This window comes from Rattus norvegicus, chromosome 18 (genome assembly GCF_021556685.1).
Source record: "Rattus norvegicus strain SHRSP/BbbUtx chromosome 18, alternate assembly SHRSP_T2T, whole genome shotgun sequence".
In the NCBI taxonomy this organism is placed as follows: domain Eukaryota; kingdom Metazoa; phylum Chordata; class Mammalia; order Rodentia; family Muridae; genus Rattus; species Rattus norvegicus.
This window is the reverse complement of record NC_141551.1, coordinates 35,696,145-35,709,167: the sequence shown is the minus strand read 5'-3', so window position 1 is coordinate 35,709,167 and position 13,023 is coordinate 35,696,145. Positions and strand designations below refer to the sequence as shown.

At 39.7% G+C, this 13,023-nt stretch overlaps 1 protein-coding gene across 6 annotated transcripts in view; it reads left to right on the top strand.

The window, feature by feature from the left end:
• Positions 1 to 13,023, top strand: part of Jakmip2 (janus kinase and microtubule interacting protein 2) — a 164,921-nt gene that overhangs the window by 111,157 nt on the left and 40,741 nt on the right. For 4 of the 6 annotated variants that reach the window (NM_001437325.1, NM_001437326.1, NM_001437327.1 and 1 more), the window contains 7 exon segments: positions 155 to 253; positions 3,960 to 4,106; positions 4,736 to 4,876; positions 6,756 to 6,812; positions 7,670 to 7,789; positions 8,961 to 9,089; positions 10,880 to 10,963. In NM_001437325.1, the coding sequence (NP_001424254.1) occupies positions 155 to 253; positions 3,960 to 4,106; positions 4,736 to 4,876; positions 6,756 to 6,812; positions 7,670 to 7,789; positions 8,961 to 9,089; positions 10,880 to 10,963 (777 nt within the window). 6 annotated transcript variants of the gene reach the window in all.

Here is a 13,023-nt window from a genome sequence, read left to right as displayed (position 1 = left end):
TTTAGGAGTAAATGTTGAGCATTAGCAAGAGCTATCTAGTCTTCTCTTAGTAAAAGATCATTCATCTTCATGGGTCAAATTGGAAGAAAGTTGCCTATTACTTTTACTAATATTCCAGAGATCCAGAGATGCTCATTTTAGTTCTCATGTGTAGGATTTGCGAAGAAATCAAAAGAGAATAGCCGAATTGAATGCCACTATACGAAAGTTAGAAGACAGGAACACCTTGCTCGGAGATGAACGAAACGAGTTGGTAAGTTATGCTCAAACTGTTTTCATTGTGTGTCTTGTTAGATGTTACTCTCGAAAAGTGTGCCTTGTGTTGTGTAGTTTATCATGACTGAAAAACAAGCCGGTAGGTAATAAAAGCACAGCATGATAAATCCTTGCAAAGTGACTGCCACACATAACTCCCTCCACGTGAGTGAAGTGGAAAATGACCAAGACCTCTCCCTCCCAACCAACACCCCAAGTAAAGATAGTACCACTCTGACTTCTGTCAAAAACATAATTGCATAGCAGGCCTGCATTGCTGGCTGCTTTGGTTCAGTCAGTGCTGGCCTTTGACAGTCTTCCTTTGAGTTGCAAATGAAACTCTTTGCTTCCTTGAGACTTTGTGGCATCCAGTTTCCAAATTGCAATGTATGGAGCCATTTTAAAGGGGTTATTTATGGAGGTTCTAAGCACATTTAGGCTAAGAGGGGCTGTTCTGTATCTGTGAGGGAGAAAATTGTCTGCTTCCTCTGGGCCTAAGGACTTTGATCTTGTAATGGGGTCAGCTTGTTCCTGAAACCCCTCTGATGCTTTACATTCTCACGTCAGTGCAGTGAGTGAGGAGGACCTAAGCGTCTCCATGTCTTTGCCAACACACACAGACAATTATTCACTTCAGCCATTTCAGTGGTCATGACGTGTATTCTTATTCTGACTTTTGTTTTAATTTTTATCTTTTCTAATGAGGTTGGGTGAGCTGTCAAATATCAGCTGGCTGGCCTGGATTCCCTTAGCATCTGCCCTCAGCGGTTTGTTCTTTCTCTATTCCGCTTTTCTTTCTTTCTTTCTTTCTTTCTTTCTTTCTTTCTTTCTTTCTTTCTTTCTCTCTCTCTCTCTCTCTCTCTCTCTCTCTCTCTCTTTCTTTCTTTCTTTCTTTGTTTCTTTCCATAAGATTTATTTATTTATTTTTTATGTATGTGAATGCACTTTCACTCTCTTCAGACACACCAGGAAAGGGCATTGAACCGCATTACAGATGGTTATATGTGGCCAAGGGGTTGCTGGGAATTGAACTCAGGACCTCTCGAAGAGCAGTCAGTGCTCTTAACCACTGAACCATCTCTCCAGCACTGTGCTTGACTTTCTTATTAGCAACATTTCATCCCTTTGTGCTTATTAAGATTTTCTTTATAACCATAACATAGGCTCACCATTTTCATTTGCTTTCTACTGCTATGGTAAAACAACATGATTGAAAGAAATTTGAGGACAAAAGGGATTTATTTGGCTTACATGTTCTGATCACAGTCTATCATGAAGAGACATCAGGGCAGGAATTGAAGCAGGGACCCCAGAAAAATGGTGCCAACTGGCCTCTGACCTAGTTTGCTCAGTTTGCTTTATTATACATCGCAGGACCATTCACTAGGAGGTAGTAGCACCCACAACGGACTGTATCCTTTCACATAAATCATTAATCAAGAAGATACCTCACAGCTGAAGGGGTTTGCACCCCCATAGAAAGAACAACAATGTCAACCAACCAGACTCCCCAGAGCTCCCAGGGGCTAAACCACCATCCAAAGAATGCACATGTAGGGACCTTTAGCTCCAGCCACTTATGTAGCAGAGGATGGACCTTGTCAGGCATCAATGGGAGGAGAGGCCCTTGGTCCTGTGAAGGCTCTTTGCCCCAGTGTAGGGGAATGCCATAGTGTTGAGGTGGAGGTGGGTGGGTGAGAGGGGTAGCATCCTCATAGAAGCAGGGGGAGGAGGAATGGGAGAAGGGGAAACTGGGAAAGGGAATAGCATTTGAAATGTAAATGCTTAAAATATCCAAGAAAAAAAGAAAAAGAAAGAAAGAAGTCTCACAGGCTTGCCTACAGGCCAATATCCAGGACACATTTTCTCAACTGAAGTTCTCTCTCTCAGGTGACCCTAGCTTGAGTCATGTTGACATAAAACTAACCAGGACAGGGGCTTTTCAAAATATGCTCTATCTTCAGGAAAGAAAGATGTGCCCCACTATCTTTAGTTAGAGCTTCATTCAAATTCACTTTCTTGCTTTAAATTTTCTATCTACCTCTAATATTTCAACTACTTATTCTCTCAGCAATTTTTTTACATCTCTTCTTAGCTCTTCCCATTTTTCTTTATGCTTATTTGAATTATGTTACTTGATGGGTATAAATTAATATTTGCTAATCGTTTTGGCATATCAACACTTTCATATTATGAAATGTATTCTCTCCTTGACCTCAGGTCTACCTGTTATTAGGTAAACTATAGCAGGAGGTTGTAGTGTTCACATGAATCTCTGTTTATTATATGCATCATCATATATTCATGGTTGATCATATATGTATAGTTTCCATCTGTGTTACATACCAAGGCCTGTCTTTCTGAAGAAGCATTTTGTTGAATGCTTCAGAACTGTCATGATTGTATGCTGTGCTAAAATTGGACAGTTCTCTCTTCTCATGCTCATTTGAATTTTCTATGAATAGTATGCACTGGGTAGACTTGAATATTCAAAACATGGAGGATTAATCTCCTTAAGACGCAAAGGGTAGAATAATAAGCCCACAGAATAATCTGTCTTTATGTGTACTCAAAATTCAGATGCTAAAGATCAAAAATTATGAGTTGCCCCAGATTATTTATGAAAAAATAAAGCAAGTGTTTTACCTTCATTATATAACTGGAGTTTTCAAATTCAGATTAGGGTGGAACTGGGAAATGCCAAGAGCCACAGGTGGACTTTGATTGATTGATTGATTGATTGATTGATTGATTGATTTTTTGAGCATAGGTAACTTTCTCCTTCCTCAGTATCTCCCCAAATCATAGATTTCCATAAAAGGATTCACTATTTTTGAGATCCTCTGATACTCTTTTTCCTTGTTGTAAGAAAAGAATAAGCTAATCATTAGAGATTCAACATGGAAATTCAAGTTATCTGTATAGATTGCCCTATAGTACATCAACAAAACAGAATAGTTTTGAAAATGAAACGATTACAAGGCAACATTCATACATTTAGCCTAGTGCTTCTAAACTGAAGCTACTTTGAGCAACATGTAGTCATCTCAGCTGGCAGGGTATTAGTGTTATTAGCAGGCAGAGGATATGGATACTGCTAAACATCCTATGAAATGTAAAACAGTCTCCATGACATCAACAACAGAAAAACATAAACTGTCTTACTTACTGAGAGTGAGAGTTCAGCAAGACTTTTTAATGGAGTTAATGCAGTTGGCGAGGAGAAGGCTCCAACAGGTTCTGGTGACCATGTGGTTTAAATGGGCTTCTGTATATTTCTGAGCCAATAAGAGGTCTTTCCTGGACCAGGCAGTCAGTTTGGTCATGCATGGGCAGAAAGTAAAAGGGAGTAACAGAACTTTGCTTCTGGCCACTTCAACCATCAGCATATGTGGCACCTCTGGTAAGGTAACATAAAACAGCATGTGAGGACTGTGATGAGGGCCAAGCATTCTGGCTCATGACCTCTAATCACAGCACTAGGAAGGCAGAAACAAGAGGAATCCTCTTTGTTCCACTCTAATTAGGTTTTCATAGTAAATTCAGAGTCTACTAGCTCTACATAGCACAATCCCATTCAGAAGAACGGAGGTAAGCATGCAGGCCAAAATAGCATCCATGAAAAAAAGCTAGAAAAGAATGACCCCTTCATGCCCTATTTCCCTCAAGATAAGAGAAACTAATTTTAATTTATTTACGCCCAGTTAAAACGTGTGCGGGAAACTGAAAAACAATGCAAACCTCTCCTGGAAAGGAACAAGTGCCTAGCCAAGAGAAACGATGAACTGATGGTATCTCTACAACGCATGGAAGAGAAATTAAAAGCCGTAACCAAGGAAAATTCAGAGATGGTGAGTAGCGCAGACTTTGCAAAACCTGCTGCTTCCTTTTCTGTGTCACTTCTGACCTAGTGTTTATTTTCCTAAGGAGGATATATATATATGTATATATATATATGTATATATATGTTTTTTTCTCTTGAGTAAGCAAGGAGACGTTAAAGAAGAAAGCAAGAGAAGGTCCTGCCTCCAAACTGTATAGGGTTTCTAACCTCGCAGAACTAATGGAGCTCTTCCAGGAATACACTTACTCTTCAGATACTTGGAAACCAAGAAGCAAAGCCTAGGTGTGGCTCCTGAGCCACAGAAATATGGAGCAAGGTCTTGCCTGCCTTCTAATTTGTTTAACAGCTGGGAAATCAATATCAAAGTTTGTATTGTGTGTGAATGACTGATAAGATAGTACATTCCTGAAAAGCCTTCCAATATAGCTTTAGCAATCTCCAGACATTGCCAAGGACTTCACTGTATGATAGCAGATAAAAATGTACCTGACAGTTTTAGTTCATGTAGATAAAAGTGTGTCATCTACTGGGAAAATATTCAAGTTAACTGGACCCCAATTTCTACAAATATATCATGACTAAAATTTGGGATTTTTTTTTAAGTTTCTACTTGTAATTTCTTCTTCTCCAATTTAGAGAGAGAAAATAACGTCTCACCCACCATTGAAGAAACTGAAGTCTCTGAATGACCTTGATCAAGCTAATGAAGAACAAGAGACGGAGTTTCTAAAACTGCAGGTCATTGAGCAGCAGAACATCATTGATGAGCTCACCAGGGTAGGTGACCCATCTGTAAGCTGCTAGCTATTCTCAAGGATGGGTGGCCAACAACCAACACATAAGGAAGCGTTTCATAATTTCGGATTAATTTCAAATGCCCGTATTCATATGATCAGTATGTAATTATGCACAAGAAACTCTATCCCAAAACGTTTTACATTAAGGTGATTGATATTCCAATGCTAAACATCTGCCAAATAGTTTGAAAGTCTAAGTTGTACTAAAAGAATTTTCAGATGCACATTTATGGAAATATACAGGGTAGGTGTATCTTGTAATTGTCTATTAGGATCAGGTTTCTGAAGCTCAGCAATTCAATTTATTTTTTTTCCTACAAAACCAGGACCATATATGCCATGTTTCTGACACCTAATTAGTGCACTGCACATAGATACAATCTGTTCACAGCTTTGGGAGTAATGAAGCAGATATTCCCATCTATACTTTGTGATTGATAGACACTTCAGTACCTACTGACCACGTGATTCCTGCTATACTATTTGAATGTGGATGAGGTTCCCTTTAGCAATGTGAGGGAGAGAGACCTCCTGAACCTTCAGGCTGTCTTCTTCCCCTTACTGTCTTTATTCTGAGAGTAGCATCTTTGTTGCCTCTTCTTTCAAGAATAAGCTTAAGTCTGTAGATGTGAACTGCTCATAGGAGCAGGCAGGCTCTTAGACTACAGTCCCCAGAGTAGGTAGACAAGATAGATGACCCGCAGCCACTGGGAGCAAGAAATTGCACTTCTGTTTTCAATTAATAACAACTCGTCCTTTAAAACATGTCCATTGTTCATGTATGCTATAATTAAGATTAAGAAAGTAATTTAAGTATACAATGTGTACATTTAAAAAGTTTCCATTATATTGAAGATGCAAGATCAAAATATTTTATACATAAAGGCAAAAGATAAAGTCTAAATACCAATGTTCTGAGTCATATCCAGCTTGGGTCACTTGCTCCCACCTTGATAACTCCTTAATCTCATGTACTCTGTGGGCTAGGAATATACCTAACTTGGAACAGCCTTGAATTAAGCTGTAAATTTCCCGTGGATTGGAGAGTCCCATATAGTTGAAATTTGCAGTAAATACGAGGAGCACATAATGATTAAGTCCCAAGTTTTCTCAGTGTACCTGTGCACACAGCGTCTGAGTCACGAAGTTCATTCTGTTGGTAGGTATTTGCCAAGTTTCTCAGAAAACCACAGCCATTTCTGCCAAAAGAAAACAGAAACAAAACTAGGTGACTCCCAGCAAGTAGACGCTCTGCCTCCTGTCTCATCCTTACAAGCAGCAGCTGAGAAACAAGGTTCCAAAGACAGTCAAGAGACACCTGCCTGTGCTAAAAAAGACAAGATGTAAAAAAAAAGAAAGAGAGAGAGAGAGAGAGAGAGAGAGAGAGAGAGTTGAATTTCAGTGAGGAGTAATATTTTCTCACCACAAGTACAAATTAATTTTGAGAATTGGGAAGCATAACAACTACTCGGGGACCCTATATTCAATGTTATTTGTTTTCAAGTATAAAATGAAGAAACAAAGTGTAGCTCCTAATTAGATGTCAGGAAAACTATAATATACATACTCTGAAAATCTTGGCACATCCTATTGAAAAGTTACCAAATTTTTTAAATAAAATTACTCTTCTGATAAAAATAAATAATCCTTCAAGGGAGAACACCTCTCTCTAAACAACAAAACAAAACGAGGGGCTTCAGAGGTGGCTCAGCCCTTGAGCTCAATCCCTGCACCTGCCACCAGAGGCTCTCTTGGATCCAATGCTCTCTCTGGCCTCTGTGTCCAGAAGAAAGTGACAACAGAACTTTTGGGGGATATTCGACAACTTCCACTCTGAAAAGACCTTATCTGTTTTCTAGGATCGAGAAAAACTCATCCGTAGGAGAAAGCACAGGAGAAGCTCGAAACCAATCAAGGTAACAAGGAAACTGTTATCAGAATGCTACAAAGAGCCAGGAAAGGGAGACTTGCCAAGAAACCTGTCTGCACAGATGTGATAAATCAGATACTCTTGAACTGCAGTATGCCATGAGCGCTATTTGTTTGAAGAAAGTCTCTGGTCATTTCTCCATCTAGAAATGGCTGTGTTGTTGTGTCCTAACCTGAAAGGCTATGACTTCCTCTAATCAGAAGCCACTGGGCTTAATGTTAAAAGGTTTTTCTGACAAATGGGTGTGTTACACGCTGAGAACAACTAAGCCATATACATGATCAATATCTAACATGGGATCATATTAGCTTCTGATATCTGTCTTTGGGAAATATTGATATTGACATTCTTGGTCCATCATTATGTTTATAGGCTCTAATATGCAAAAGTCTCATTGTTTTGATTTTTTACTGTTTTGTTTTTTTACTTGGTTTGGATGTGAGATTAGATGAACAGATTTAAGACACTATGACCTCCTTCACATGGATGCCCTTTTAAATACTGAAATTTAATACTGAAATTTAAATACTGATTTTAAATACTGAAAAGAATAAGAGTGTCAAGTCATCATGGCATACAATATAAGGTGAACACTTTATGGTGGCTTTAGCAAGACAGCCAAATATCCATGCATTTCCCTTGAATAAGTCAGAAGTGAAGCAACATGGGGAAGGGTTGAATTGGTATTACGTTCCTGCCTACAGTTTGTATTTCACCAAAGAAGCCTTAAAGGCCCCATGACCTCATTGATCATCTACATCTACCTTAGTGAATGGATTCTGAATACAGCATCTTTCATAAATTTTAGTAATATTAATAAGTGTAAACTTTCTCTCCACTTAGAGGCCTGTTTTAGATCCGTTCATTGGCTATGATGAGGATTCGATGGATTCAGAAACATCATCCATGACCTCCTTTAGAACAGACCGGACACCTGCTACCCCGGATGATGACTTGGATGAAGTAAGTTTTTCCTTTTCCCTGGTTCTGCGTGATACTGTCACCAAATCTTCCCTTTAAGGGGAAGGAAAAAAATCACAAAATGATCCTCTAACACCAGCCAACCTTGAGATCATACTCCACTTTAATAATCTTGAAAGTGGACATCATCTGTGTCATACAATCTCTCTGGGAACTTCTCAAACCTTCAGTTCGGCTCTATAATTGGATCACACATTTCAACACAAAAGTGACTTTCCAAAAATTTTCATCTGGGCAGAGCATGAAAGGGAGAGCACACCTAGGAGGTTGCTAGATTCAGTCTGAGTAAAGTAGAGTCCATGTTCTGTGGTCCACTTTCATCAGAATGCACCTGTGGGTTCAGTTACACTGAACACAATTACCAAGTCAGCGTTAGTGGTATGAATCTTCTCAGTCCACACTTACTGGTTTTTATAGGCAGGGTTCCATGTAGTATTAGTAGACCCTGGCAAGGTGACCATAATTTCTGATCCTCCTGCCTCTACCTCCCAAGTTCTGATATGACCTCTACTCCTATATCTATATATCTATATAATATATGTTTGTGTGTGTATGTGTGTCTGTGTGTGTGTGTGTGTGTGTGTGTGTGTGTGTGTGTGTGTGTGTGTGTATGATGCTGGAAAATGGGCATTATATATGCTAGGGAAGCATTTTACCAACTGAACTTCCTCCTCTGCCCTTCATGCCACATTTTTGACCAAATTCTCTGGTGATGATTAAACTATGCCCCAAATCCAAGTTCTAAAGCTAAAAGGGAGCTTTATAATTTACAATAATAAACTAATGATTTTTTTATTTATCTCGATGCATGGAAAGAAACAAGAATAAAGCTTTAAGTATCCTCAAATTCACATCCAAACTTTGAATGTGTCTTCTTATTTGGATCTAAAATTGGGTATTATTCAAGGCCAAATGGAAAAGAATCACTAGTGTAAAAATAAAAAAGTGTTTCTTTCATTAAAATAATATCCTACATATATATATATATGCACATATATAACATATTATGAATTTACAGACTTACTAATAATTCAGATTGACCAACAGAATCAAACAGATCACAACTTCATTACAAATATGGGCAAATGTCACTTTTTGCCCATAGGATGCAGACATAACATAATTTCTGAATCTTTGTATTTCAAACCCCAAGAGTCTAGCTGCTGAAGAATCTGAGCTACGATTTCGACAATTAACAAAAGAATACCAAGCCCTCCAAAGAGCATATGCCCTCTTGCAGGAACAGACTGGAGGCATCATAGATGCTGAAAGAGAAGCCAAGGTGAGTGTGGACCTGAAGAGGTCTAGAATTAACATGCACAGTTTACATCACAAAAGCACTGTGGCCATTAAAATGTCAGTGGCATAACTTTCTTTGTGCCACTTTGTCCTCTGTGGCTTTTGAATTGGTTTTTTGTTTTGTTTTGTTTTTGTTTAATTTAACAAACATCAGGTCTAAACATATAAGAACCAGCACAGATCAATGCTTTTTTTTCCTGTTAAAGATAGTTGAATATGTTGTTCTTATTTTTACTGTTTGTAAACTTGCATTTTCCAAGTTAACCCATATTGGATTTTGATGATCCATTTTTTTTAACTTCCTTGCTTTAAAAAAAAGTAATTATTTTATTTTTCCAAAGTAATGATTAGCCACTTTCTACTCTGAATTAACAAGTGCAAAGCATTGCATATACAACTAATTAAGCATTTCACAGACAATATTTCAATGAATCATTGTGTCAGCTCCCTAAAGCAGATGTTTTATAAAAGGATTGAAGAGTCAGAGAGATTAGTGAACTTTCCCTATGTTACACATCCATGTTCTTTGTAGAATGTCATAACTGTCACTCATAAGCCTTTGTTGAAGAAAGGACAGAGGGTGGATGAGTAGAAGGAAGACAGGAAGGCAGGAAGGCAGGAAGGCAGGAAGGCAGGAAGGCAGGAAGGCAGGAAGGAAGGAAGGAAGGAAGGCAGGAAGGAAGGAAGGAGAAAAGGAAGGAAGGAAATATATTTGTTTATGCATTCAATCAGTCAGTCACTCCTTGCTGTATTCCACGTTTGGCACTGAGAGTGCTAAAATGTTCTATGGCTATGATTTTTCTACTAGTTACAGAAGAAGAAATGACAGCATATAAGTTAAACACATATAATGAAGTTTAATTATTCCCCCTGGATTCTCATGTTGGGAGTTGAACCCAGCCCGTGAACTGCAGAGTTAGAACCACCAAAAGAACCTGCCTTGTAACCTTTGGCCAGAGCTCAGAAAGAGCATGTGTCTGCACCGGTGTGGCTCCATTTTCCTCTTATGGAATTACACTGTGCTAAGAGGTGCCACAGCAACTACTCTTAATAGTTTAGAAGGTACATAGGTATTACAAGTCTTTGTTTTTAAGCGGTAGCATGCCTGCACACACTCATACACGCGCACGCGCGCGCGCGCACACACACACACACACACACACACAGAGACATAGGTTTAAAACTATACTTTGATTTGGGACAGGCCATGCACCATCAGAAGAAAATGTTCTCCTATGCTCATACGTTTGCCTGAATACCAAATAATATGTCAGATTTTCATTGATGGCTTTTGCTAACCTTTCATACTATCTTAGGAATGGTCAACAAAATAAAAAGGTTTCAATGTAAGTGTAGATACCAGAACACAAAGTTGGCTCTGAGAGAATGAATAGAACTTGAAGAAGAAATGAAGACTGATTTTCCCTCAGATAACAAGTTCATTTACATGAGCAGCAGTGAGTTTTCAGCAAGGATGTAGGGAACAGGGATGCCACTTCAGGTCAAGGTGAAGTCTAGGTGATGAGTCTGGAGTGTGATGTGAGTCTTTTAATGGTCAACTAAAGAATGTGAATATTAGCATGATGACAAATGGGATCCCAGGGAAGTTTATTGAAGACTCTAGATCTTATTAGATCATGAAGGCAACTTAGCAGAATACGTTTATTCTTGAAAACCCCTCCCTTACACAAACAAACTTGTCAAACACTAGTAAAGGACAACACACTGAATGGCCATTTGACTCACTGAACTCTGGAATTTTGATCTCACTAGGCACAAGAGCAGCTCCAGGCAGAGGTGCTGAGGTACAGGGCCAAAATCGAAGATTTGGAAGCAACGCTGGCTCAGAAAGGGCAGGTAGGTGCTCAGTGCTAGCTTTTCCGCAGTGGCAGCTGGTTCACTCCAACTCTCCTCTGGCTCACCCCATGCATGGGTCACACCCAGGACATGGCTTGGCTCACCACAGTGACCTTTCTCAGACTGTGTCAGAATGTAAACTATTCCTGTCCCTGGTGTTATACTCCCAGAGCGCAAACCCAGCCACAGCGGTGAATGAAGTTGGGCAAGAGAGAGACCAGTGGAAGAGGAGCTCAGTCAACTAGGCCTAGAGCTGTCACGAACCGCTAAGGCAGTGTGCTGCCCTCCCCTAGCTGCATTCTTTGCCTCTGTGCTACATATATGGTTCTACATTTTAATGTTTTCCATTCATATGTATTGAGCCCGTGTGCATTCTGACCTGTTTCACTTTTTGCCTGTGTGGTCACTTCTGAGTCCCCAGAAGGCTGGTCCTGGATTATTCAGACTGGAAAAGGTAGAGGGTAGGAAACAAAAGTGGATAGAGGACTATACTTTTCCTGGCAATGTTCGCCCCAGAGTCTTTGAAAAAGCTGCTGGAACTGGGTGGGCATCATTTACTAGAGTCAGTTACCCTCTGCAGGCAAACTGGGTGGAAAGATCCTGGCTCCGGCCGACTGGTTAGAGGACACAGACTACTCCTTTCGTGGCACTCTGAAATGCTGACTGCGCGATATTCTTTGTCAAACAGGATTCACACTGGGTAGAAGATAAACAACTTTTCATTAAGAGAAACCAGGAGCTTTTAGAAAAGGTATGTTGGGCGCACCACCCTAGTGGGGCAGAGGAGAAAATGATGATCCAGGAGCAGCAGGGGGTGCTCTCAGGAGTGGCACAGGGGCCAGGGAAGGGGAGGCTCTCCCACGGCTGCTCTGTCCTCTGCTGCGTGCTCAACCGCATCCCACCATCACCATCAGTTAAGTGGCCCTCATGCATGGCTGCAGACTCGTGAGGACGTGATTCCTGTGCCCCACCAATCTGTTATCCATACATATGTACTGTATATATGCTGTGTGTCTACATATGTGTGTGCCAACACATGCCCATGAGCATCTCCTGTGTACTTATTTACCTGCCCTACCCCCACCCCCAAATCCTCACTGCACATGCTGTTTGTGTAAAAAAGTGGCAGAATATATCTGTGATCCAACTTACACAGATTATATTCTCACTTTTAGACATAGTTGCTATGCTTGGCTACTTCTTTTTTTTTCTTTTCTTTTATACCTTAAAGGAAGGGATCGATTTTTTTAGAAGCATCTCAAACAAAAATCATTATGTCCAGAAAACTGGTCAGCACACTAAGATATGTTTCTACCCAGTAGATATAATTAACCTCAGCCTTTTGATCTGAGGCAATTTAACACCATAGAACATCTCAAGGTTAAGGGTAACTTATCCTTTGGTACATTCTCTCTGTAGTCTAATAAGAGATTAAAAACAAATCTTATACTTGACACAAACAGACTTTAAAGCTTTCGAATGTAGGAAATTATTCTGTAGTTTAATTTAAAATAATGTAGAAGTTATTTTAGCCTTATTTCCATTAATCTTTTCTATAGTTGATAACCAGCAAAAATTGACCACTCTGCCCTGGTCAGAGAAAGAAGAATGAAGATGTCCTCACGTAGTCTGGAAAGGCTAGTGCAGCCTGTCTTTCTCCAGATGAGTCATGATTGATGTATGGAGGTGTCAGATGCCCCAAATCCAAACCTTAAGGCTTCTATACAAATGTGGTTAGGAGGGTCTGTTAGCACAAATGTCTAGCTACTCAAGAATCTGGGGCAGCAAGATCAGAACTGAAAGGCCTACTAATGCTACACAGTGAGTTCAAGGTTGGATTAGGCAACTTAGTGAGACTGTTTCAGAAGAAACATGAAAACAAAGATTCAGTGGTTGAGCACTTGCCTACCACACCTAAAGCTCTAACTTCAGTCTCTATTACAAAAGAAATGAAAATGATAAATAGAAAGAAGGGAGAGAAGAAAAATGTCAGTCTCATTAATGAGTTGAAATTTGTGAATGACTGTTCTAATTCTATCAGTAGCCACCAGATCCATTGA